At 62.6% G+C, this 26,845-nt stretch overlaps 1 protein-coding gene across 1 annotated transcript; it reads right to left on the minus strand.

The window, feature by feature from the left end:
* On the minus strand, nucleotides 1–26,249 carry PLCH2 (phospholipase C eta 2). The gene is made up of 23 exons (XM_065937147.1): nucleotides 26,126–26,249; nucleotides 24,553–24,699; nucleotides 21,988–22,241; nucleotides 21,663–21,791; nucleotides 18,207–18,377; nucleotides 16,176–16,269; nucleotides 15,816–16,019; nucleotides 15,466–15,586; nucleotides 13,647–13,818; nucleotides 13,156–13,263; nucleotides 11,967–12,125; nucleotides 10,826–10,837; nucleotides 8,734–8,820; nucleotides 8,298–8,380; nucleotides 7,852–7,949; nucleotides 7,379–7,561; nucleotides 6,889–6,996; nucleotides 6,276–6,400; nucleotides 6,113–6,197; nucleotides 5,606–5,752; nucleotides 5,150–5,229; nucleotides 2,774–3,071; nucleotides 1–1,292 (listed from the first exon to the last, which is right to left on the minus strand). Exons 1-23 carry the CDS (start codon nucleotides 26,247–26,249, stop codon nucleotides 1–3), a joined length of 4,281 nt encoding a protein of 1,426 aa, XP_065793219.1.
* Between the last annotated feature and the right edge of the window lie 596 nt (nucleotides 26,250–26,845).

The raw sequence follows: 26,845 nt of genomic DNA on the forward strand, positions 1-26,845 counted from the left end.
TCAGAATCGGAGCAGAAGGCTGGTGGCGGCAGCACCTAAGGGCTGGTGGGTGGTGCCCTTGGCAGGGGCCAGCACATCCCCACAACCCTCTTGGCCCACAGAGCAGGCGCCCTCAGGGGTGCCTCGCTCCTCCTCCGGGGGCCCCCGCGGACCCCGCAGCCTCTGCTGCCGCTCCTGAGCCTGGCGGGCCCGGCTGGCGATGGCGCGCACGCGGCTCTGGCTGCGGGAGGAGGAGCGCCGCAGGAAGCCTGGGGCGCCCCCCACACCCTCCCCGGCGGGGCCCAGGCTGGTAGGCGACGTGATGTCCCCGGCCTGCTGGAACCCTGTGAGCCAGCGCAGCTGCTCCGTCAGGGCATCCGGCCGCGCCCTCCGCCCGGCTGGTCTTTCTCCAGCCAGGCCCAGGCTGCGGCCCAGGCTCTCCACGCGGGGAGTGAAGTCGTCCGCAGTCAGGTCCCCGAGGCTCTTAGACTTGGCAGCCACAGTGCAGTCTGGGAGGCCTGCCAGGGGGAAGCGGCGCCAGGGCGGCCCTGGGGCCAGGGGCGGGGGCTGCAGCCCGTCGGGCCCCACAGGCAGCTGGCCAGCAGCCCGCAGGTTGGGGTTGGATTTGCTCTTGGTCACAGCGGGTGGGTCCAGGCGGGCAACTGGGGCCGAGCAGGGCCGCAAGGGCAGACGTCCCGCCAGGGTCCCTGGGAGGCTGTCGCAGCCCAGGCCCAGGCCCAGGCCCAGGCCCGGCAGAGTGAGCTCGATGACCGTGTCACTGGACGACAAGCTGGAGGATGAGGACACGCTGCCGCGGTGGCTGCCTGGCTCCAGCCGCAGCCATAGCCGGTCCCCTCCAGTGGCATCCAACGACACGGTGGGGCAGGGCCCAGCCAGGGGCCACCGTTCACCCAGAGACTCTGAGGGCACCTGCCCCTCGCTCTTGACCCTTCTGGGCATGTGGCCCAGAGCCCGGGGGTGGCCCTTGCCGTCTATATGGCCGCTGGGGGCCCCGTTGCAGGCCCCAGCAGGGCCCCCAGTGCTGCACGCCCACTGCCTGCTTCCCAGGGCTGGCTCAGCGCTCGCTTGGCTCCCTGTCCGGAGCTGGAGGGGCCTGGGAGCTCCCAGAGCCGCCCTTGGGGGGCTCGCCGAGTGGGCGCTGGGCCCTGCAGGGCACTGGGGCCCTCCAGGGGCATGGCTGGGGGGAGTTGCCCCTGGCAGTAGGGGGCCGGGACCCAGGGCTGGCTCCTCGGCAATGGTTTCCAGGCTGCACAGCGAGGAGACCGACCTCTGCATGGAGAAGGGGCGGGGCTCTGTGGGGGGGAGAGAGAGGGGCTTGTGTCGGGGGTGGCCTGGGGCTTCGTGCCCACAGGACGCCCGCATTCAGGCCCCTCCACGTGCATACAGCTGCCCCCACGCCCCGCTCCCTCCAGCCCACCCTCTGGTTCTACTGCTGCTGGGGAAGGAACTGGGTTCTATGCCCATAGGCAGGGGCCTCCCAAGGCCAGGGCAGCAGGGCACACGGGGGCCGGGCCCTGTTACCTGGCACTCGGCTGCTCTCAGTTCCTAACTAGGGAGGCAGCATGGGGACAGAAAGGAGAACAGGGTGGTCAGCGGGTGTGGGGCTGGCCATGGACACAGGAGGGGAGGCTGGGCACGTGCAGGAGGGAGGCTCAGCTTCTAGCGCACCCTCCCCAGGTTGGGTCTGCTCCCTGTGACCAGGGTCCGCTCCCAGTGAGCAGGGGCCACAAATAGGTCTGTCACTACCACCCCAAGGGCAGGGGCAAGGGGAGGGTCCAGAGCAGAGCTGCTCACACGCGTGTCCCCGTCCCCAGGGCTGAGGGCCACCTGCAATCTGCTCCCCTCACACTTTGCAAGCTGAAGCCCTGGTATCAAGGCTCCGAGCCCCTTCCAGGAGCCCAGGCCAGTCTTCCCAGAGGACTGCGGTGCAGGCCAGGGCTGGGGAGAGGTGGGAAGAGGGCCTGGAAACTGCCCTCACATCCTGGCAGTCAGGCCAAGGACGGAGGCTGGGCTGAGCTCTGGAGCTGGTCTTCAGAGGCCACGCTTGTGCCTCCAGGCCTCGGCAAGCAGGGCCCAGCTCAGACTCCCCAGTCCCCACCCTGGGGTCACTTCCCAGCCTCAGAGGTGTCAGGCCCGCGGGGCACACAGGGAGCTGGGGGCAGCAGGGCCCATGGGACCAGCTGATGGAGCACAGACAGCACACGAAGGCCACGGTTCTGGACACGGAAGCGCAGCGGGATGCCGGCCAGGCCATGCGGGGCGGGGCGGGGCCAGCACGGGGACGCTGCCAAGGAGCGTCTGGTCTTACCGGTGGAGAACACGGGGGATTTACTTCTAATCTCCTCCAGCTTTTGAATGAACAGGGCGTTCATCTCCCTCTGCAGGGCCCCTGCCTGCCTGCGGGCACCCTCGGGCCAGCAGGTGGCCCCCTCAGGGCTGCCCGGGCTGCTGGAGTCCGAGGACACGGAGCCGCTGCCGCCCAGCCCAGGCTGCTGGGCCCTGGGGCCCTTGGGGGCCCCTCTGCTTCTCCCAGGGACAGCGTGGGGGGCCCCCTGTGAGTCCTCCCAGGCACAAGGCTGCTGGCTGATGGCCGAGTGCCCGCCCTCAGGCCCCGGGCTGGGCAGCCGCCCCCTGCGCAGGCCCTCGGCATCCTCGCCAGCACAGGAGCCCACCACACACTTCATGCAGGTGGCAGCCATACCGGCAGGCCCGGGGCCTGCGGGCACCCGCGGGGGCCGCCCCTGCTCTGTACTCCTCTCCGCCGGCGCCTTACCTCGGGGGCTGCAGCTGCCCGGCTCCTCCCGGGATGGGGCCTCCGGGGTGGGGCCAGGGCTGGAGGGTGCCACATCGCCAGCCTCCCCCTCAGAGCCCATGTCCTGCAGGCCCAGGACCAGCTCTGGGAAGGCCTTGCGGCCTGGCTTCTGACTCTTGGTTGGGGCGCTGGCCGTGCGCCGCAGGAGCCGCTGGCTAACGGAGGGCCGGGGCAGGGGCCGCCCAGCAGCATGACTGTCCAGGGAGCCGGGCTTTGGGCCTCGGAGGAACAGGCCTTTTAGGCCCAGAGGCTGCTTGACCTGCAAGAAAAGGAAATACATAGGGGACAGCCAGACACTGGGGGCTGGAGACCGCCCAGCCCCATCCAGCTGAGCTCCAGAGGGTGCAGCCTGAGAGACCAGCTCGCTTTGAGGCACCACTCGGGGCTGAGCCTAAGGAGGAGGGTCTCCGGGACGTATCTACCAGGGTCAGCAGCGGCTGCATCTGCAGCCTCAACCCAGCCTGCACCAGGTGGAGTGAGTGGGCGCTGGCGGAGGGGCTGCAGGTCTCAGGGCAAGTGTCCCAGGAAGGGCTGGAGGGTCTCCTAAGCAGAGACCTGGGCCCCAGCCCCGTGCCCACTAGCACGTTGCACCCCTCCAGCCCTCGGCCCCCAGCTCTGAGGGCAGGCTGGCACAGGGCTGGTGCAGAGAGCGCGGCAGGGTGAGAACCCAATGGAGCAGCCCCGGTCCCATTCACCCACCCCAGGCACTGTGGCCGAGGCAGCAAGCACAGCCAGGTGCAGCCCCGTGCTCTCGCCCAGGCCCCTGCCCGGCCCACTGCCTGGAGGTGCTGCTTCTTCCAGGAGGCCTTTCCGGGCTCCTGCCAGGCCATGCTTCCAGCCTTGCCCTGCTCTCTGGTCATGGGGCCTCAGGAGCAGAGCCCACGCTCGCTTGGTGCCCACTGAACCAATGCTGGTCCAGGGCCTTCCCGGGCAGCCGGGCCCAGGAAGTCCCTGCAAGGCCTCTCCCCATAGCCTCCCTGCCTGCAGAGGGCAGCCAGGGTCCCCAGGACCGGCTGACAAGTGCCTCGGTCAACACCGGACAGGCCGACTGGGTCCTCGCATGCAGAGACCCTGCAAACAGTCACGGTGCCCACGACACGGAGCACGTCAGGGTGGAGGCGTTAGTGGCCAGCACTTGAATCAGCTGCCTGATTCAAGATCCCAAATCCAGAGCAATTTGGTCAGAGTCAGCGAGAAAGTCATTTAGAGGAAGGTCCAGAATTCAAGCTCAGAGCTCCTGCTCCCTGGGGCCTCTCCCCTCCTCCCCGCCCCTAGCACGGGGCATGGAGGCACAGAGAGATCAGAGGGGCACGCAGGCTGTGGGCGGGGGGGGGGCACACAGAAGGAGGGGAAGGGAAGAGCACAGGCGCCAGGAGGGCCGGCAGCTAGAGGACCAGACACAGGGAGGGGCAAGAAGAGACGGGCCGGACCTCGGGGCAGACACAAGGGAGGCCTGGCTGAAGTCCTGGACCTGCCTCGTAAATGCTGCTCTGTGCCTGAGGATGGCCCCGGGGACCCAGAACCACATCCCGACCCACGTCACGTGAGCTGACAGTCTGCAAAATGCTACCAGGAATCACAGATGCTAACGGGGTGGCCTGAGCATGCAGGTGGGGGCGGGCAGGCCACGCCGCCCCCGCGCTGGGGTACCTTCGAGCTCCTAACAGAGCTGTGCTTCTAAAAGTAGACTTTGGACACACAGAAGCCCACTGCAAGACCAAAGAGACAGAGTGAGGCCGTGAGACACCGACAGCAGGCGTGCAGCGAGGAGACGGAGACACAGGACAGACAGGGCGACCACGGATGCACGATGGAGCTGGGAGGCCTGCGGGGTCCCCGCTGGCAGCACCCGGGGCCGAGGAGCGAGGCAGGAGAGAGACGGTTAGTGCCAGGAGACGCGCGGGCCCCCGTGTGTGCCTGACAGACCACCTCCTACAGCCCTGCTGGGCCCCAGACACAGAACCGGGGACCCCTGGGCTCTGCACACTGGGGAAGTGGGAGCAGACCCTCTCCTGGGGTAAATGTGCTGGGATGAGGGGGAGATAGGAGGCAAAGCCAGGCAGATGCCTTCAACAATGGACAGAAAACCGGGGGCTCCAAGCAGTAGAGGGGGTCTCAGGGGAGACGGGAGGAACCAAGGGTGCCTGAGAAGGACCATGGCTCCCACATCCTGGCAGACATGGAGGCAGGGCTGGCGGAGGTTCATCGGGGGCCCCACCAACCCCTTCCTGGATGGAGACACAGGCCCATCAAGATATCCACCAAGGACAGGGATGGAAGGGGTGGGGTGGGGCTGGTGTGCCCCTTATGACAAGTGACCTTGTAGGTGGCACTCACCTTACCACTGATGTCACTGACGGCCACGTGGACAAAGATAGAGGCCTCTTCCATCCCCTCTAGGTACACGTGCCGATAGCCTGAAACAGCAGGGGGCATGCTCACCCCAGCACCACACTCTACTTAAAGGTCCCGAGGCCCTGATTACAACCCACGAGCCGGGTCCTGGGGACTCTGCTTCCTCCAGGAAGCCTCCCAGGACCGCCTCAGCTGCAAGGATCTTTTCCTCCTCTGGGAGCTGAGGGGCTCTGTGGTTAGAGCTCCCCTCCCCCATCCAGCCACACAGTGCTATGGCCTTGAACCCTCCTCCTCAGCACCCGCAGTGTCCCCAGGCCCAGGAGAGGCAGGAGCCAACTCACCCCATCCTAGAGCCCTCTGCTGGCCCTTAGGGGACACACTGTAGGGGCACTGGCCCCAGGCTCTGCCCTCCCCCACCCTCACAGGAGCCCTGCGCACCTGGCATCATGCTGCTGAAGGCCAGCGTCCTTTGGCCGATGAAGTCACGCCCAATGGGGTCGTGGTCCCAGACGAGGAAGCGTACGAGCGCTATCTCAGGCATGTGCACCGTGAACACCAGGGTCTCCTCCCACATGGGGTTGAATCCTGGAGGCCACCAGGCAGAGGTGTCTGTCACCTTTGTCCCATCCCCACCTCTCAGGCAGGCCTATCCCCATCACAGCTCCAACCCGGAGGCCATCTGGGCCCACACGCTCTCCCAGCAGCTTCTCCTAGGCTGGCCGCTGGCACAGAGAAGCAACACTGGAAGGCCAGGTGGCTGTCACTGGGCTCCCCACCAAGAGGGAAGCCTGGGCAGTTATGTGAGTTACAGGCTGCAGCCCTTGCCCTTCCCTACCTGGTCAGACCAGCATCACCAGCACAGGAGCTGTGATGGGGCCTGGGGGCACAGGTTGGCCTCTGGGTCCCCACGCCCCTCCTGCACCCCCACCCCGCCCACATGCTCACCGTTGTCATCCACCACTCGGGTCTGCTCCTTGTTGCAGTCTACCGGGAGCCCGATGACCTCCACCTCCACGAAGGGGTCGATGATCTGGTACACAGGGCAGGGTAGCACCGCGGGCCAGGCCAACAGCCAGGCCCTCCCGCCTACCCAGGTCCTCCTGCCTACCTCCCCTCGGTCCCCCAGCATCGAGTCCCGCGGCTTGGGCAGCTGCTGACCACTGATGATCCGCAGCACCAGCTGCTTCTTGAGCTGCCCAGGCAGGGGGTCCTCGGAGTTAGGGTTGAAGATGCCTATGGGGGGCCGAGGCAAGAGGATGAGCAGGCAGGGTGAGCCCCTGACTGGCTCACTGGGGCAGCCCCAGGGTACCCACTCCCACCTCTCCCCCATTGACCGGACGGGAGTCCCAGGTGCAGGACAGGGAGGGGAGGCAATGCTCCAGTGCAGGGGTGTCAAGGGGCCGGTCACCTCTGTGACCACCCCGTGATGTGGGCCCAGCTCGTTTCCTCCACGGGTGAACCACAGGGGCTCAGCGTGGGTGCAAGGCCACACTGCCTCTGGATGGGGGACTGGGTGCCCAGGGATGGGGCCCAGGGTGACAGCAGGAAAAGACCCACAGGTTGCTTTCAGCACATACGGGAGAAGCTGAGGTGTCTGAGAAGGAGGAGCAAGTGCCCAGACCTCGCTAAAGGGCGCCTCACCCAGGGACCTTCATGTAGGGGTGGGCTGGGGAGGGGCTCCAGATCCTGGCATGGTGGGGGTTCCGGGGCCATGTTCTCACCCTGACACATGCACTGAGGCTTGAGCACGTAGCCGCAGCTGCCGTTGGCGCTGAACTTGGCCCGGTTTAGCTGCAGCATCCGCCCCTCCGACTGGTAGTTCAGGGCGACTGCCAGAAAGGATGCGAGATGGCCGGGTCAGCACCGGGTGCACGCGTCCCATCTCTGCACTGCCGGTTAGCCCAAGTCTGCCTGGGTCACACTGGGCACAACCAGGGCCGTGCAACCTGGCAGGATTTTCTTAGAGCCGAAACAGCTGCCCCGGCGCAGGGGCAGAGCTTGGGCAGACTGGGTCTTTCACCACCTTACCCTGGAGTCCTAAGGCCCCCGCCCTCAGGGCCCCCACCAGTGCCATCCTGGTGAGGGTGACTGGATACCTCCAAGATTCTCCAGAGTCAAGGGCGAGAGAGCTAAGCAGAGCGACTGCGGAATCCTGCCACATCCCCCTCGCCGCCCCAGCCGCCTTTGCTGCCCCAGGGCCCAGGCACCCACCCATCTGGCAGCCGGCGTTCCAGAAGGGCTGCGGGTTGTAGTTGCTGGAGTCCACGCGATAGGAGGAGGGGTAGATGCGCGAGAGTTGGTGCTGGTTGAAGCGCAAGTACTGCGCCGGCTTCTGCTGCAGGATCTGCTGAGCCTTGGTCTCGCTGAAGGAGGACACCTGCCAACTGGACGCCACTGCGGGCCGAACGGGCACCGTCAGGGCACCGGGTCTGGGAGCAACCCACTCTGGACTCCGCCCCAGTGGCCCTACCCCTTCCCGGTCCCTGTTCCCAATGACCCCGCCCCTCTATGGCACCGCCCACATCCGTGGCCACGCCCCCGGGCCCTGCCCCAATGGCTCAACCCCCGCGGCCCCGCCCCAATGGCCCAGCCCCCGAGGGCCCCTGAGGGCCTTGCCCTGTCCCCAGGCTCCCATCCCAATGGCCCCCGCTCCTCCCAGGGCCCCACTTGTAGCGGCCCCTCACCCTCCGTCTCCACGTCGTGGGTGCCCACAGACTTGGTGTACTTGACCAGGTCCGAGAGGGCCCGAGACAGCTTCATAGTCTTCTTCTGCCGGGCGGTCCTGCGGGAGGGGGTTGTTGGGGTTAGGACCTGGGTCGCACTCCTCCCCTTGAAGCTCTGGGGAGCGTCCATCAGGCACCCACTGTGCCCGAGTATTCCAGGGCTCGGGTCACACATGGATACACTGAGAGGGGACGCTGGGGGAGGGGGCAGGTGCTGAACCTACGGGAGAGCACCGACCCTGACCAATCCTAAGGACCTGCCGGCCCTGCACCCCGGGGTCCCTGCCTCGGGCCTCCATGCCCCCTCTGAACCTGGGCAGCTGACGCCTGCTGTTGCCGAAACAACAGCCTCAGCACTTTCCACGCAGCCATCCCTCCAAGGGCAGAGGATGGAGGTGGGTACTGACCCCCAGCTCTGGCTGCCTTGCGAGTCCAGGTCCTCATCCCCCTCCTCCACACTGGCCGCCTTCTTCAGCTTGCTGCTCTTTTTCTGTGCAGAAGGAGGGCAGAGTCAAGATGGGTGGAGTCTCAGGCTTGGGGAAAGAAGGACCTGCTGACCTGGGGTCCTGGTACCCACGCTGCAGCTGGGCCTGCCCCTCCTCTGCAGTGCCCTGCTCAACCTGGGCCCTGGAGGACCTGAGCTCTGGGCATTGGCCACTGTCGACCGAGGGAGGGCCATCGAGACACCTGCTTCATCCAGCCCTGACCAAGACTCCACACTTGGCACCTGTAGCCCGAGAAGGCAGCCAGGAATCCCAGCGACCCTCAGGGCTGGAGAAGCCCCCACCCCACCTCTGGCTGGGGGATATAGGGGCAGGCTCCCTGCCTGGGAGCCCGGCAGACCTTGCGCTTGGAGAAGCTGCCCACGAGGAGCCGGCTGTTCCGACGGCTGGTTCCGGCCTCCTCCCCAATCTCCACGTCCTCCTCGAACTGGAGGCAGAGACAAACAGGGGCCCAAGTGAGCCCAGCCTTCGACCAGGCCAGGGGCATGGGCACTTCTCCCAGTGGCTCCTTCCTGGAAGAGGAGGAGCTGAGAGGGGCCTGGAGGAAGGGGTTAGCTGGGCCTTGGGCTGGCCGCTGTCCCAGGCCCTCAGGAGGCACAGTCGCCACCCACATGGGGTATAAAGAGGCAGTTGCCAAGAGCAAGGCCCTGGCCGAATCAGCTCCCCACAATGTCCCGCTCTAAACTCACCAAGTGCCCAGTTCTGATTCTTCCCCATGGATGGTGATTGCATAATGAATACCATCAGTGCGTCTGGAATATTCCGTGGAGTGCCTGCTTATGTAATCCTCGTTCGAGGATCCGAAACTCAGGAGCCCTGACCTGCTTCTCACAGCGGCAGAGGTGTTACCTCCTTAGACAGTCCCCAGGGCTATAGCCATCCACTGCTTGCACTCAGCGAGACTCCTGAAGCCACAGGACCGAGCCTCCTCACCACCATTTACAGAACACACATGTGGGCAGCTCCCTTCCCAGCCCTTGCCCCCTTCACCAGGCGGGGGCCCAGTCCTGGCAGCACTGCGGCCTGTCCACCTCTGTCATCTGTCATTGAAGCCCAAAGTTGTCATCCATGAAAGTGAAAGTCACTCTGTGGTGTCTGACTCTTTGTGACAACATGGACTATACAGTCCATGGAATTCTCCAGGCCAGAATATCGGAGTGGGTAGCCATTCCCTTCTCCAGGGGATCTTTCCAACCCAGGGATCGAACCCAAGTCTCCTGCATTGCCGGCAGATTCTTTACCTGCTGAGACATCTAGGGAAGCCCATGCTGAAGCTCAGTTACACCCCTGGAGTGCCCGGTCCCTGAGGCCACTCGCTGCAGCCACCACCAACCGCCCCCACCAGCCCCTTCCACAGATGCCCCCACAACCCTCCCAGGTTTGTTCAGGGTGTGCCTACCACACCATAGCAGGAGCTGGTTTTGAAGCTGACGTTCCCTGTCAGGGAGGGGCTTCAGCCAGATGTACACACTCTGTGTGTGAGCTTGTACACACACCCCTGGGGGCGCCCCTGCACATACTCCTCCCTCAGTCCGCTGGCCTCAACTAGCGGATGAGCAGAGCCCTTCAGGTCTGCGTTCTGGTCACCAAGCAGGGAGCCTGGAGCTGCAGCGAGGAATAGGAGGCCTCAGGCCCAGCAAAGAGGGGTGGGGACAGCCACAGGGCCATCCCCCCAGATGCCTTCTCTGCTCACGTGCTAGAGAAGGGGCACCTGGCTGGAGACACTGCCTGCAGTGTCAGGAGGCTCCCGGGAGTCCCCCCCCACACCAATTCTGCTGCTCTTCTGACCCCGGTCCCCTCCTCCACCCCCCGGGGAGTCCTGTCTCCCACCGGCTGGCAGGCTACATGGAGGGGCGCTGGCAAAGCCCAAGCTACAGACCCTGGGTAACGGAGGTGCTCAGGAAACCCATGAGCTGGCAGAGGTGTGGGAATCTGTGTTCACGGTATTTGCAGCCAGCAAGGCTGACACACTTCTTGGCTCTTTAACCCTCACCTGAAACCCCATGGTCACCCAGCATAGCAGTCCCCCTGAATCTGGGCACAGAGCAGAGAGGTGCGTGCTGGCCCGGCATCCTGAAGAAGTGCTGTGGCCAGGGCCGGAATCCGCTGTCACCCAACCCCTCCCCCGGCACCCCAGCTTGGCAGGGAGACAGCAACCCTCTCTGTCCTCGGCGGTGGGGGTGTGTGGGCAGCAGGGCCATGTCAGCCCCTCCCACCAGCACACAGAGCCGGATGTATCTTGTCTCAAAAAATGGGGTCTGCAAGACCAACTGGCACCCTCCTAGCCCTAGGGCCAGCCACCTTGCCCATCACAGCCCCCACAGGTTTCCCCCCAGACCACTCTGCTAATATGACCCTCCTCCAATGTCGGCCAGTCCCGCCAGATGGCACCACAGCCGCTGGTCCTGGCCAGCCCAGCCTGGCCCCCAGGCTTTATGTCTGCCCTGACAGCCCCCACACTGTTCTTCCTGCGAAGGTACTTCCCAGAGCTCAGCTGCGCTTCCCTGTGAGACTGGGGGCCTCTGGGCAGGAGGCAGCTGGACAGCTGCCAGGACTCAACGCTCTGAGCCGCTCCCAGTCACCACCAGACCCCTGAGGCCATGCCCAAGTCCTCTTCTGGGAGGAGCTGCAGGTGCCTCGGGAGCTACCATCTGCTCCTGCCCACAGGTGGGGAGGGTGGAGGCTAGAGGAGTTGCCCACAGACCTCTGGGAACAAACTGTCAGCCATACACATGGGGAGGCCCCACCGTGGTCATCTGCCTTGTGACACTGACGGCTGCAGGTGTCTCAAGAAGAGACTCCGAAGAGCCAGGTGTGAGCTCCTGGAGGACCCGGGGTGGATATATGCACTAGGGGCAGTGTATGTGCACATGGGTGTGTGTGTGTGCAGATGTAGGTGTGTGTGTGTGCAGGTATGAGTGTGCAGGTGTATGTAGGTGTGTGTGTGCAAGTGAGTGTGCAGGTATATGTAGGTGTGTGTAGGTAAGTGTGCAGGTGTATGCGTGCGGGTGTGTGTGCAGGTGTATGTAGGTGTGTGTGTGCAGGGGTGTGTGCAGGTGTATGTAGGTGTGTGTGTGCAGGTGAGTGTGCAGGTGTATGTAGGTGTGTGTGTGCAGGTGAGTGTGCAAGTGTATGTAGGTGTGTGTGTGCAGGTGTGTGTGCAGGTGTATGTAGGTGTGTGTGTGCAGGTGAGTGTGCAGGTGTGTGTGCAGGTGAGTGTGCAGGTGTATGTAGGTGTGTGTGTGCAGGTGAGTGTGCAGGTGTGTGTGCAGGTGAGTGTGCAGGAGTATGTAGGTGTGTGTGTGCAGGTGAGTGTGCAGGTGTATGTGTGCAGGTGTGTGTGCAGGTTTATGTAGGTGTGTGTGTGCAGGTGAGTGTGCAGGTGTATGTAGGTGTGTGTGCAGGTGTATGTAGGTGTGAGTGTGCAGGTGTGTGTGCAGGTGTATGTAGGTGTGTGTGTGCAGGTGAGTGCGCAGGTGTGTGTGCAGGTGTGTGTGCAGGTGTGCAGAGACCTCACGTGCCAGCCCCTCTCCCAGCTGCAGGCAAGCCCCCTCACGGCCTCTGGGCTCTCACCTTTTTGGCCTCTGCCTTGTGCCCAAGTTTGCCAGGTGGGGGCAGCGTGGACACGGTGAAGTCGCTGGGGTCCTCGCAGTCCCGAATCTTGGACTCCTTCATTAGGGAATCCAGTTTCCTCTTGGCAATGTTTTCCACACGTTTCCGGTTGGTGGAGGCCTGCGAGAGGCGGACAGCCAGCTCATTGGCCTTCATCCCCAGCCTGCGGGCAGCAGTGTGGACAGTGTCCGGGGTCTCGGCAGGGTCAGTGCCACCCCACCGCTCCTCTCACACTTGGCACTGACCACAGGCTCACTCCTGCATCACGGTGCTGGTCCTCACCCCCACCCTGCTCCCCCCGGGGTGCACAGCAGGCGTGGAATTTGTCCTGGGGTCCCAGATGATGCCAGCAGGCTCAGGCCCATCTGATTCCAACACCCGCCTCCTTCAGCTGCACCACACTGCTGTGGGACCTGCAGAAGAATCACAGGCGCCCAGCTGCCACTATGCGCTCGGGGTCAGAGGCTCAAGATCGAAAACTGACCACTAGCCGCCTTGTGTCTGGAGGAGATGAATGGGGGTGGAGAGCAGCCCCAGTGTGGCAGGGTATCTGGGCACCCCCACATCCAGGGTACAGTGGGTGCAAAGGGGCCAGTGCAGATGTAGGGTTTACCATCGCCTCGGGCCAGGCAGGGAAATGTGCAGGCCCACCCAGAGCGGGAAGAATCCACTGCCTCAGGGCTTTCTAAAACAATTAGCCAGCAGGGCCGAGAGCTCCACACAATTGCTTTCTCATCCGATGGCCCCTCAGGGAGAAATAACACCTCAGCAGCGCCCAGAAAAGGGAGGATGCTAATTAGAGGCCCCCCCACCTCCCCATGGCCACCTCCCCATGGCCCACTCCTCTGCTGCTCGAGGCTGGTGCTGACTCCTCAGCCTCTCAGCACTGCCCAGTCTCATGATGCTGGGAAAAAAGGTGACAGTCACTGGGAACTCGGGGTTTGTATCCCGTGGGGGGGTGGCTGGGCAGGGGGGCCTCCTGTGTCCCAGGCCGACTGCATGCCCAGCAGCCTGGCAGCTGTGCAACTTACCCTCAAGCTGCCCCATGCCCCTCTGTCCCTGCTGCCTCCATCCCACAGCCAGGCCATGAGCTGGCCCTTCAGGGCTGTGGCTCCCCCATCTGGGAAGAAAGTCCCCCCTCCTCACTCACATCCCCATTGAGGAGCTTGCAGTCCTCATCGATCTCATCTGCGCTGTCCTCATCAGACACCTCGCCCTCCTCAGCATCCTCGCTGATGTTGGCTGGGAGCTTCTTGCCCTGGGGGAGCAGGGGGGCCATGAGAGGGGCCCTGTGAGAAGTGCTAGGAAGCCAGTACCCACAGGAGCAGCAGCTAAGGGTGGGTACCTTTCCCAAGCTTGTTTGTGGCTCTCGGGCCAGGGGCAGGGCCAGCCCTGCAGCAGCATCACAGGAGGGACATGCCCTGATGTGCATGCCGAGGGCCCAAGGTTGATGGACCTCCCTGAGGAGATGGAGGCCAGGGCAGGGGCAGGTCTTGTCCTGACCCCTCAAATCTATCACAGATAGTGTGGAACCCCAGCCAGTCTGGAGCGGGGCCCTACCCTGCCCTGACCCTGGGTCAGAGGTGGGAGGTCAGAGGCTCAGTAGGATGCTGGCGCCAGGAAGGGCAGGCAGGGTCTCACCTTCACCAGGATCTTGCCCTTGAGCAGCTGGGGAGAGGGCAGCATGGTGGCATCCTCGCTGCTCACTGATGACAGGTCCAGCTTGTCCCCAAGAATGTCAGTCAGATACTGGGCCATCTTCTTCTGCTGGATGACACTGCAGTGGTTCTCGATGGACAGAATCACTGGGTACCTGTGGCCCCAAGATGGAAGGAGCAGGATGAGGCTGGGGGAAGGCCAGGTCCTACCATGTAGGACCACAGGTCACCTGCAGCACTGTATGAGGAAGGGGGGTCTTCACAGGAGCCCAGGAGAGATGTGGCTGCCAGCCACTCTGGGAGGGTGAGGACTTTTCCCTGTGGCCCAGCGGTTAAAACTCCACCTGCCAATGCAGAGGATATGGGTTCAATCTCTGGTCTGGGAAGATTCCACAAGCCTTGGGGCAACTAAGCCCACAGGCCACAACTACTGAAGTCTGAGTGTCCTGGAACCTATGCACTGTAATAAGAGAATCCACCCAGTGCAGCCAAAAAGAAATAAATAAAAAAAAATTTTTAAAGCAACTGAGTGTGGAGGATAGGAACCAGGAGACCTTGAGGGTAGGTAAAGAAGGCATGTACTTCTCCCCACAAGAAAAAAATCAAAGGCAATTAGAAACTCCAGGAAAAACAAAAGGAAACATTCAAGCAAATCATGAAATGGGGTCAAAAGAACTGAGGTGGAACGTGGAGCAATGGACAGACTGTGAGAAAGATTCCCATTCACCGAGGTCCTGGAGACGCTGTCCGGTGTGTGGCCCTGGGGCCCAGTGTTGGCCCAATAAGGAGGGAGATGCAGTCTGGCACAGCTATGACCTGCATGGTGCAGGTAAGGAGAGCAGTGTGGGCACTTTTGTAATAGGATCTTCAGTTGTTTGATTTATTCTTTTCAGTCATGTGCACAGTTATTTGGATTTTTGCCAAAAGGCAACATAATCCTTTTAGAAAATGTAAGTGACCCCAACCTAGAAGTCACAAACTAGAGCAAGAGGCGGGTGAATCCTGTGATGCAGGGAGGCAGGGCCTGGGACAAAGGTGCTTCTCTCCTCAGTTCTCAGGCGAGAACCAAGTGCCTGTAAACATGATGCTGGCATGGGAGGTGCAGTCCCCGTCCTGAGACCCCAGCAGGCCCCTGGCTCTTTGGCAGATTCAGGAGACCTGTGTGTCCTGGCCCCACTGCCCAGGATGCCCCTGCACCTGCAGTTCCAGAGGCCAGGCTGTTCTGCAGAGGGCCCCCATGCCCACCCAACTTCCGAGACAGAGCCTGGGCCAGGTCCTCCCAGAGAAACCCCTCTGTTTCTAGTTCTTAAGTCAGCCTCCTTCTCCTCTTCATTCAATTAGCTCTTCCCTCGCCTGCAAGCCTCGCTGATTTGGGGTAACCAACAGTGTGGGGAGGCGGTCTTCTATTTTCAGAAACTAAACTGGATTTTGTCCAATAGTGTCTATAGCCACAGCTGAGTGACAGCAAAGTGAGTCTGGACGCCGAGCAGCTTCTTAGGGACAGTCAGTGCCAGAGCCACTGTTGCAGGCGTCTGACACCTGGTGTTGCCACCAAGTGTGTGGGGGCGGGGTTGCTGACACACACGCCCCTCCCAGCCCATGCTGCTCTTGCATGCACCACCTCTCCCTTCCTCCACCCCTTCCCTGCCCCTCATCCTCAACAGGAAAGCCCGAAACCAGCCCCGCAGCCACTACAACCCCTGTTCCCCAGAAAGGACGTGGGGGAGGGGCAGGAAGAACCCCTTGATTCCCTCCCCCACCTACCCCCACCCAGGGCCAGCCCCCCAGTCCCAATCACTCACTCATTCTTGATGAAGGCGTACTTGTTGATGGTCTCAATGACGTCTCTGAAGAGGATCTTGGAGGTCAGCGTGTAGCCGTGGTGCACGATGGGCTCCCCATCAGGCCCGTCCCAGCAGTCCACTGCAGGCAGGCAGACCTCAGTGGGTTCCAGGAACTGGACCACTAAGGCCCAGGGACCCACAGCCCATGAGCTCCAACTGGAAGCAGTCTTCTTGCTCCGCAGTTAACAGCAAGAGAGACCTGTGCCAGCACCTGCCAGAAACAGGGCTCCTCGGAGAGGCCAGCCCACAGCCAAGGCCCGGCCCCCAGGGCTGAGCGGGGGTGCAGGGTCCCGGAGCCCAGCACTCACCCTCCACACAGCGGCAGCCGGCCTGCAGGACCCAGGCATACATATCTGCCCTCGACTGGGACATGAGCTGGTCGCCCACGAGGTAGGTGTTGTGAGACGAGGTGATGAAGTAGTGGCTCAGCGGCCGTGTCATGTCCTGGTGCACGCAGTGGTGCTCCGGGTTGAAGATGTCGCCAGCGGGGCTCCGCGTGTAGTTGGTGAAGCCTGTGGGGAGGAGCGTGGGGGGGGGGGCAACAAGGGGTTTAGACCCCGCATGCCAGTCCCGCACTGGGCTCATCTCGAGACCACCCACCCTCAAGGCATGTGGCCCCCTTGGCACCCCACTGGCCTGGCAGCACAGCCAGGGTGGCACCCACTCACCATCAATGCCCATTGCCCCTTTACTCTTGTTCTCTGGGCAGGGTTCAAACTGCTCAATGATGTCGCGGCAGCTCTCAAGGGTCACGCCCGTCATCTAGGCCAGAGCAGGGGCTTGAGACCAAGCTGGCCTCAGGCAGCCCCTCGTCCTCCTCCACCACAGCCAACCCTCCCACCCCACCTCTGACCGCTGCATCGCCCAGGGGTCGACATGGTGTGGCTAAGACTCTGCTCCTTATAGTGGGCTAACCCCACCAGGAGGCTCACTGGCCACCCCTAGTGTCACAAGACTTGGGACTCGATGGCCAGCAGAAGATAAAGGGTCCCCTGGCTTTGGAAGAGCTGGCGCTGGATGAGGATCCCTGACAGGGGGAGGGTCTTTGGCCTCATCAGCTGAGCCATCCCCAGTTGACACCATTCTGGGGGTCTCAGGACCCCCAGGGTGCGCGAGCAGGAGTGAGGCCTGGTATAAGAAGGCACAGGAGGGCCAGGATCATGTCCCATCTTGGAGGAGCGGAGGGGGCTCACCTGACCCCTCCTGCCATCTGCCCAAGTCCCTCTCAAGAAAGTTGCACACAACAGCCAAGCCCAGGTGGCCCCATGTCAGAGGCTGAGCGATTCTTAGGGCCCCACAGTGCAGCCCCCAGGAACCCCCAGCTCTTGGAGACAGACCCACCAGCAGGGCTTCCTGGACAGCCCCAGGAATCTAGGGCAGGTATGGATAGTGGAGTGGACAGATGGGGTCAGAGCTTGGAGCAGCTGCAGACCCAGGAGGTCAAACCACCCAGCTGATTTGGGCCTCAGACTGTAGGGAGAGTTGTGGAAAGCTTAGGGCAAAGGTCAGGGAGCAAGGGGTCAGGGCTGCCCTTCCCACACTGGGCCCCATTCCCTTTCTCCACCCCCAGGTATGCCAGCTGTTGGGACAGTTGTCCCTCAGCCTCATGCCAACACTGCCCACAGCCAGCCTGGTACCCACCTCTCCTGCCTGGGCAAACCCCAGTGTCCCCATCAGCAGGACAGGAGGGAGGCCTCAGCAAACTGCATGATGGTAGTGGTGGGGGAGGGGACCCAGGAGCACAGTGCGGGGGGCAGCTCCCCGGGTCAGGACACTGGCAAGAAGTCCAAGGTGACCATCACCCAGACCCAGGATGAGTCCACAGCTGCTCCTGGTTCCCAACACCCAGCCCCCAGCCCTTCCCAGAAGCGGTCAACCCCCAGACTATCACCATGAGCCAACACTGAACATGAGGCAGGTGAGATGAGAGCCCTGAGCAGTCCTGGGGTCAGGAAGTCTGACCCCAGAAGGGCAAGGCAGCTGGGGCCTGAAGGTTACCCCAAAAGTAGCTCTGCAAGGGTCCCGGAAAGTTACAGGCTCGGACCCTGGTCCCCATGGCTTTCTTCCACCAGCCTGGGGTCAGTGTCTATGCAGTCTGTGTCTGAGCACCCCATCCTCCACCCCCTTGGTGAGTGCTGTCTCCTCAGAGGATGCTGACCTTCCCCTCCCCCCCCCCGCCATGAACTTCCAGCCTCCTTCCACCAGAGCGGGCAGCACCTGGCCTCCACCCAGACCCCTGAGTTTCTGGTCCCTGAGCTTTAGTTAGGCAATGCCTCTCAGAGTGATGGAGCTTCCCAGGGTCTAGGACAGTGGGCAGGCATACTCAGCTGGCCCCCACAGGCACCCACACGCCTGCTGGACAAATGTTTGAATGAGTTGGCAATGGGCGCAGAACCCTGGGGGTGTGAGCCCAGGTGGGAAGTCTGGGTCATGGATCCTAGGCCAGGAGATGCTCCATGCTAAAGTCTGGGCTGTGGTCAAGCTCTGGGCTGGGGCACGGTCAGAGATGAGCTGCCCTCCTTCCCTACCTGCTTGGCAGCGGGGTGGCTGATGAGAGCCTGGGCAGGTCCAGTACATGGGCCTCAAACACCAGGCTGGTGCCCACCCTTCTCCCACACTGTGGACAGGCTCAGATGCCCGGGGAAGCTGAGGGGAGGCCACCTCGACCAGGAACCTCACTCCTGCTGGGGGGCCCTCACCTTCTGCTCCACCTCTAGGAAGCGCAGCAGGTCAGCAGCGTCCAGGTGGTCCTTGTGGTTGCTGTAGGTGAGCATGAGCAGGTAGAGGTCCCGGCGTGTGGACATCATCTTGTAGAAGGCACAGAACTCCTCAAAGCCAAGTGTCCCCTGGTGGTCATCCGTGTCCGCCTCCTGTAATGCAGCGTCTCTGCGTCCCCTCATGTCCCATCCTGGGCCTTGACTGAGAAGAGGCCTTCAAGCCCCCACTCCTCAGGCAACCCTGAGTCAAGAATCACCTTTCCCCCTCCCAACACCACTGCCTGTGTCACAGGCTCCTGAAGGGCTCATCACGCTCCCCAAGCCCTACAGCAGCATCCTCACTCTGCCTCTCCCACCAAGAAGCCACCACGTGATCCATTAACACAGATCTCACCCCACTGGCTCCTACTCTAGCCTTCCAAAGTCAACCTGCACCTGAACCCAGCAATGTCCCCCCACCTGCAGCCAACAACACCCACCCAGTGCCCATACTGGGCTGTGATCTGTAATCATAGTTGGTCGCCCATCAATTAGAAAAGCACAGAACTGCTGGGCATGCAGGAATCCCTGACTTCAGCCTCTATAGCAGCAATGACAGGCCCCTGATCTCAGCCACTGTCCTCACTTTTCTCAGAGAACAGCTCACATGATACCCACAGGAACCCCCGCTCCAGGCAAGCCCACTGGGCTGCTAATGAGACCACAGGCTCCTTCATGAATCCACTAGCTCAGGAAGCATACACTGAGATGTCAGATTCTGGGGACACCAAGAGTCAAGGCCAGGGGCAGACTCAGAGGACAAGGGTACTCAGTAACAAAGTCTAGGCTGCCCAGAGGATGCCAGAGATGCTATGGAGCAGTCAGGCACTGAGTGCTGAGGTCAGGTCCTTGGCCCATCGGCCAGGGTGGGGGTGGGGATGTGGGGGGAGGTGACTGCTTGGCAAAAACCGACACCAGGTTCAGCACCATGGACAGCAGTGCTCGCCAGCCCTGCGCGCAGTCTGCATGTCTTTCCTCCTGTGGCCACATTATCTGGGATGGCTGAAAGGAGGCCCCTCTGAATCAGGAGAATCACCCACAAGCCAGGGGGCTACAGACACCCTCAAGTCCCCAGGCCCAGAGAGAGCGGGGCTCTCGGGAAGTCTGGCCCTGCCTCTCCCGATCCTGTGGCCTGGCACCAAGGTGGGCGCCCAGTAAGCCTGTCTCCCTCCAGAACCAGGCACCCAGGTGGCGTGCCTATGCCAAGGTTGGAACAGGACCAAGCCCAGAGTCACCTGTACTGAGGCCAGCAGATGCCAGTGAGGACCCCGTGTCTGCCTGGTTTGAGGGCGGCCCTGCGTCTCAGAGCTGGCAGGACACACCCTGGTCAAAGGGCCTCTTGGGGACAGAGCTGGGCTGGGAGCACTTCCTGGGGCCAAGGCTGGAGCTGGCAGAGATGCCCATCTGCTGAGCGTTCACCCACAGGGTCACCTGGCCTCTCTGTGGGCTCTGAGCTGGGCAGCACACTCACGGCATGACTGAAAACCCTTTGGGATGATGAGGCCCTCTGGGCCCAAAGGGACTGCCCCGACCCCTGGGCCCAAAGAATGCCTCCCAATGTGGTCCTACGGCCACTCTCTTCTCCACAAAGGGAAACCGCCATGGCTGAAAGCACACGCTGGCTGGAGCCGCGCTGCTGAGCCAGGCCTGGAGCTGCCCAGGGTGCTCATCATGCAGGAGGCCCAGGGGCCACACCGGCCTCGCCCACATTCCACTATTATTTTAGACTTAATGAAATCATGCTCAAGCCTCTCTTTACCCACCACATAGATCTATCCTTTGATTAGGGAAGTTCCAGGCAGTAGAAACAACACTGAGATTTCTTGACAATAAAATTGATGTTAATTATCAGTGTGGCTCTGCCTGGCTGGAGGTCAGCCCTCTTTCTCTGAGCCCCCGAGTGCCCATGTAGGGCCCCACACAGATGGGCCAGGAGGCCCAGGTGCTCAGGGGACACCGGGGACAACAACCACTGGGGGCAGAGCTGCCCAGGGTCTAAGGTCGGCACTCCTGATGACAGCCCCCATTGGACTCTCTCCAGATCCTTACCGATCCTTCTCTCTTGCCAGTCCACTTCTCCAGGTCCTTCTCAAAGTGGTCTGGACAGTGCCCAGACACCACCTGGCCTGGGGCTGCTCAGGGGGCTCTGCATGGGCCCCTCTTGTGCCCAGAGGAGCCGGGGGTGTGGGCTTCCTGGAGCTCCCAGCAGGGACATTTTCAAACTAGGGCTTGACCTTAAGGTCCCAGGAGCCTGTGTCCACTCCATTAGGGGCACTCATCTCTCATCCTGCCTCTGAGGCCAATCTGAGCCCAGTTGCCTGGCCCCTGGCACAGCCTCATGTTCTGGAAGGGACTGCAGACACCCAAGCTGTCCTGAGGCAGAGAAGGCAGAAAATGGGGTGGGGGTATGGCCCTGCAAACCTTAGCCACCTGCCGGTTCCTAACTGCCCAGGCAGGCTCTGTCCCCATTGGGCCTTCAGGATGGACCATGTGAGACCCCCAGTCCTCAACCAGCATCTGAGATCATCCAACTCACCAAGCCCCTGTCCCACCCCTGCTATTTACACAGACCCACACACTCTGAGCTGGCCAGCTCCCCTCACTCCAGCTGAACATGACCTCCTGTCCATCACAGGAGCCCAGGAGGGAGCCACCAGGGCTTGTGCCTGGAGGAGCAGCTGGCTGTGTGTGTGCATGCATGTATGTTCGTGTGTATCTGTGTGTGCACATGTGTGTCTCTCTGTGTTTGTGTGTCTGTGTGCATGTGTGTATGCATGTGTTGCATGTGTGTTGGGGCATGGCACCTCATTCAAGCTCACAGAACCCTTTCCCCGGCAGCCAGCAGTGAGACAGCAAATCCTGAGTGAGAGAAGGCTTTGCTGGGCCAACCCCGCCCAGAACCAGGACCCGCTGACAAGGCCTGGCTTCCTCCTCCATCCCAGCAGGGGTTCCAGAAAGAGAGAAACTCATTACAGACAATAAAGGCAGCCGCTTAGCTGAGGACGCATTTTCAAAACTGCTAACAGCAGTGGCAGCGGACCACAGGGGAGGCGGTGGGTGACCAGCACTGCTGCTGCAAGGCAGGGCTTCTGCCCGCCATTGGGGCTGGGGAGTCGTGGGGCGGGGTGGGATGAGGGTACAGGCCCTGTGAGTGGTTTCCTTTGCCGGCCAGGCACCCGCCACATGCCCAGTCCATCAGCCAGGGGAGGCCCCGGGAGCTGCTTCAGGGAACCAGCACAGCCAGAGGCAGCAACTTGGGGTAACTGACTGACCGCCCCACAAAGGTCCAGACCAGCTGCTACCTCGCTATTTGCTTCAGCTCAGACGGCACCCACCAGGACCCTCTGCAGCTCAGACAGGGTGGGGCTGCTCCTGACACACACCTGGGTCTGGGCTTACCTTGAACATCTGTTTTACCCTCTGCCGGGGCAGGTTCACGTTCAGCTTGTGCAGTAGCTGCAGAACCTCGCCGATGCTCAGGCTGCCATCCCCATTCTTGTCGGCTTCATCAAATGTCTGCTTCAGCCACTTTGGGGCCAAGTTAGGGACCAACGTGGGTCCAGCAGGGCCAGCCATACCTCCCCTCCCCTCCCATTCCCGGGCAGGAAGGCATGAAGTACCCCACCCCAGCGCCCCTTCCCCCAAACACATGAGCCAGCTGGGGCGGGGAGCCCACTGAGGTGGACAGCAAGGGTGCGTCCTGGGGCCCTCCCGCCCGCCGCACGCAAGGATATTGGTCCCGGGTGCGCTGGCGGCGGGCCAGGCTGTCCTCATCGCTGATGCCGGCCATGAGGTAGCGCAGGCCCGTGACCCAGGTGCGTGCCTCGTCGCCACTGGGTGAGACCAGGTCCAGCGACTCCCGGTGGCTGCCATGGTAGATGCTGAAGCAGCAGTTAGGGTCGAAGCTGCTGTCAGGGTAGCGCTGGAAGATCTCCGACTGCCGCCCCTCGCTTACCTCCTGGATGGAGTCGATGGAGACTGCAGAGGTGGGGGGGTGCAGCATGGTCATGGCCCTCCCCAGGGTTTCCCTCTTGTCTGAAGCTAGGGGAGGGGACATTTCAAGGGGCCCTTGGTGTTGCTGTTCTGTTGCTCGGTTGTGTCTAACTCTTTGCAACCCCATGGACTGCAGCACCCCAGGCTTCCTTGTCCTTCACTATCTCCTGGAGTTTGCTCAAACTCATGTCCATTGAGTCAGTGATGTCACCCAACCATCTCATCCTCTGCTGCTCCCTTCTCCTCCTGCCCTCAATCTTTCCCAGCATCAGGGAAATCTTTCCCACCCTTGGGGAGAAGGAAAAACCACAGATATGCTGGAGCTGGTGAGCTCACCTCTTCCCCCTCCTCTCTGACTCTGGGATCTGCCTTGCCTGCCTTCCCTCTGGCCATGAAAGAGGTCCATTCTCCCCAAGAGAAGGGTTGCCTTCCCCCGGTCAGCCACCCTGGGTCTGTCCTCTGCATCCAGAGTGAGGAGAACCAGACAAGCCAATTCCATCTGTCAAGCTCCGGCCAGTTGCCTCTCATCCTGAGAAGGCAATTGCTGGCCAGCACGGCCGAGAGCCTGCAGCGACCTCTGTGATAAACTCTGGCGCCAGCAGGTGGGGGCCGGGGGTGGTGGGGTCCCGCTTTGCGTGCGCCAGATCAGGCTGCAGGAAGAATTTCATTACAGCGCCTGGAGCTCCGTGGAGCCTGTGTTCAGAGACTGAATCCTCAGGAAGAGATGAGCTCAGAGGTCATCCTTAGGGTCTGTTCCTGTGCATTGGGCAGGGTCCTTTCACAGATACCAGGGCACAGGTAGCCAGCAGCCCCTCTGGGAGCAGGTGCCCTGAAGTCGGCACAACCAGGGACCCCTAGCATCGTACCCTCCGCCTAGCCCCTGCTGCCTCTACCCCCAGCGCCCGGTGCCTGCTCCCGGAGGCAGGCCCGGCACCACTGTGGGCATTACTGTGTCTGGTGCAGTAATGGTGGGCCTCCCCCACTCACACTGTGAAGGGTGGCCTCACTCCTCTGTCCGCTGCCCCTACTGCCCCCTCCTCAGGGGCTCCCGCTTCCCCTGCACCCCCTGCCTGAAGGGGGCCTGTCCTGCCTGCTTCTCCATCCAGCTCCCTGTGGCTCACATGTCCTTGGCGAGGAGGCAGGGGTTTGGGGCCCCCAGATTAGGGGATGCTGACAGTCAGGAAACAGCTGCCTCTCACCCCGTTCCTCTCTCCCAGGGACCTCTCCAAGGCCAGAGTCAGCTGGTGTCCCCCATCCTAAGCCTGCTGGCCTCGACCTACCACCCCCACCCCAGAGGGGCCAGCATGACCCCGTCCACCTCTCCCCTCTATTTGCCATCCGGTGTCCTCATCACTCAGCACGATGTGAAGTTATCCCACCATTAGGTGGTGTCACCACCTCACACGCAAAGACCAGAATCACGTGGGCTAAGTTCCCACAGCAAGCCCAGCGCAGGAACAGCACCTCCCAATGGAGCGTAGGGGCTCCTACCTGCATGGCTCACGGTGACTCTACCTCCCCAGGGCCCACAGAGCAGTCCCAGCCCCTTCCTCCAAGATGCCCTCCCAGGGGGCTCCACGGTGTGTCTCTCCTGGGCCCCGTGGTGGCAGCAGCTCCCGTAGCAACCACTGGGCTCAGGCCCTGCCCTGGCACGTCTGCATCTCTCCAGCTGCCAGAGCCAGAGGAGGGGCAGCAAAGTCCCCTCTGTCACCTGAAAGGGCTCACGTGTCCCTCCCTGACTCCCAGGACCCCCAGCATGGTCCCTGCGCAAATCCTCACAGCTCATTACCCCCCTGACCCATCCAGACAGCCCTGCAGCCTCCATGCCCCTGCCAGCTGCTCACAGGCCCAGGGTGCACCCAAGGGCACAGGCTGCCTGGGCCAGCAGTGGGCACCGGGTCCTGTCCTCAGGGTGCCCAGGGGGCCAGACTAAAGGTCCTTTTGCCCCTTAGCCCCTCCCAGCATCCGGCGCAGGGCTGGGCATGGGTGCCACCCAGTCTCCACAGGGTCCCAGAGGATCTGCTGGGTGGACAGCAAGGCCGGGGCCCTCCCTCCCCAACTGCATCCAGAGGCCACCGCAGCTCTCCAAGGCCAGCTGAGCCCGTGTTTCAGGCCTGGGGACTTTCAGGGCTCAGGGTCTTGCTGCCCCTCCCACTGCCCGTTGGCTGCTCTGGGAGGGTCTCCTGCTCCCACTCCTGCCCCAGGACTGCCCCACTCACTCTTGGCCTTCTCATTCTTACATGAGGAGGGTCTCCTGCCCGCCCCCCCCCGTCCCACCCCGGACCACCCTACTCACTCTTGGCCTTCTCATTCTTGCGTGAGGGCCGCCAGCGGATGCAGGAGCGATGCTCGTCCAGGAAGTAGAAGCGGACCAGGCCCTTGGAGCTGCCCCGGAGCTTCACCATCTGCGTCCCCGCCTGCATGGCGCTCATACATCGCTCCACTGGAGGCCCGCCAAGCCGCCACACAGACAGACCAACACAGACAGAGAGACGGAGCACCAGTGAGTGCTGTGGCAGCCTCCTGCTCACTGCAGCCTCAGGTGCACCCCCAAGTTCTCACAGGGTGCGGAGACTACCCCCCACCCATCAGGGCACCAAACTCAGACCCCTCCAGGGCTGCCTGTGACCCCAGGTGCTGGCCCAGGCCACAGATCCAATCTGGGACCTTCTCAGTGACCAGAGTTCACACAGAGTTTAGACCAGCTCTGCCCAACCAGGATCCATGAGGCCCAGGGTGCACCCAAGGGCACAAGTCCCAGAAGGTGCTGAGCCCTCACCTTCCTCACAGGGCCTAACTGCCCCCCCACCCCTCCCTCCTCCATCCACTCAGCCTCCTGTCTGCAGCCTGCACATCTCCCATGTCCCAGGGGAGGGGATACTGGCCAGGACAGTGACCCCCAGGGCTGGAGAGGTAGCGGGCTCCTGAAGTCCCAGGGACAGGACAGTCCCGGGCCCCCCTTGGGCCCTTCACAGCTGCTTACGGAAGGCCCAGGACCAGGAGATGCCCTCTGGGGAAGCACCAAGTCATTAACCCACAGGATCCCCTGATGAGGGGCCCTTAGGTGGTGTGGAGGCCTGTAGCAGTGCCAGCCCCAAGGGGCAAAGCAGTGGGAGCTTCTCAGAGGAAGCCAACCTCTGTTCTTGCGCTGCAGGCATGGTGGGCTGCGGGGGGTGGGCGGGGGCACACAGCAGGGAGGGGAGCACAGGGTGGTGGGCTCCGCTGAGACACCAGGAGGTGAGGGGATGGCATGGCCGTGGGGACATAGTAGCAGGTGGAGGGAGGAGGCTGGGGGTGAGGACAGGGACAGTCCAGGGGCCTAGAACAACTGGGCCAGGCCAGCCCCTCCGGGACAGACACTACCATCCCATCCTCCCCCGAGTCTCACCACAGTCAAGAGCACCCACTCTGCCAGCCTCCCAGGCCGACACGTCTGACCCCAACATGCTGGCTTTGCCCCACTGGGGCTGAAGGTGCCACTGACCCCAAAGTACCAGGAACCCCCTCAGAGAGTGTTCGGCCAGCACATCCACCAGCACCATGCCCCTGGCCCCTCCTTGCCCCTGACTCCCCCACCCCTTCCTTCCCCACTGCCCGCCTGGGGTTCAGCCTCCAGACCCTGAGGTGGGGGGGTCAGAGAGGCAGACCGAGGGATGCTCTCAGAGTCCCAAGACCCTCAGGGGGAAACCGAGGGGTTGGGAGGTTATAGGTTTGCATGGGGGGTGGTGGGAGCTCCCAGGCTTTTCACACCCCAAGGAGCAGCCCCACTGTCCTGATTCCAGTGACCCTGGGGCTGGGCAGGGCTCTGGCAGGGAGGAGTAAACCAGTCCCCGCCCCAGATGACCAAGCGGACAGGCCAGCCCCCTTACCTAGTGGACCAAGCTGCCACTGCGGGGACACAGCCACGCTCCCGCCGACCCAGAGGAGGGCCTCCGCCAGGCAGGCCACGGTTCCCTTGGTCCGGCTGGGGGTAAGCGGCCAGGGGACGGACATGCCCCGATGATGGCCGGGGTGGGCTCACAGAGGCCAGGGAGGACCAGTGCCCCCCACCCTACCTAGGCAGTGGGTCAGGTAGTGGCGGGCAGCCCCGGGGCTCCACGGGGCCCCCTTCTCTCCACGGCTTCTTCTTTCCCTCTTTGCTGGCCTCTAGCTCCCCCACAGGGCTGCTCCCAGGCGCCTCTGGCATTGGCCTGATTGTCACCCGCTGTCTCTGATGGCCCCTGTGCCAGTCTGCCCCCCTTCCAGGGCCATGGAGGGGTCCTGGGAGAAGCTGTAACGCAGGGTCTGGAGGTGGAAGAGCCGCAGCACCGCTGCCCGCCCCGCCTACCCTCTGTCCAATCCCCTGCGCTAATCCAAGTCTGGATCCGGCCCAGCTGGCCAGAGGATTTAGGCCAAGGGAACTCCCAGCTGGGGACCGGCAGGGACTGGCAGTGTCGTCCGAGGCCCCAAGTCACCAGCCCCTACAACCGGCTGAGTAAGGACAGGCAGGACAGATGGGTGGTCTCCCTGGGGACCCAGAGAACACAGCTGTGAGGCCTGGGGTGACGAGCCTCACAGGACCATCACTGGAGCACACTCTCAGGCCCTCA

Source organism: Muntiacus reevesi, chromosome 5 (genome assembly GCF_963930625.1).
Source record: "Muntiacus reevesi chromosome 5, mMunRee1.1, whole genome shotgun sequence".
NCBI lineage: Eukaryota > Metazoa > Chordata > Mammalia > Artiodactyla > Cervidae > Muntiacus > Muntiacus reevesi.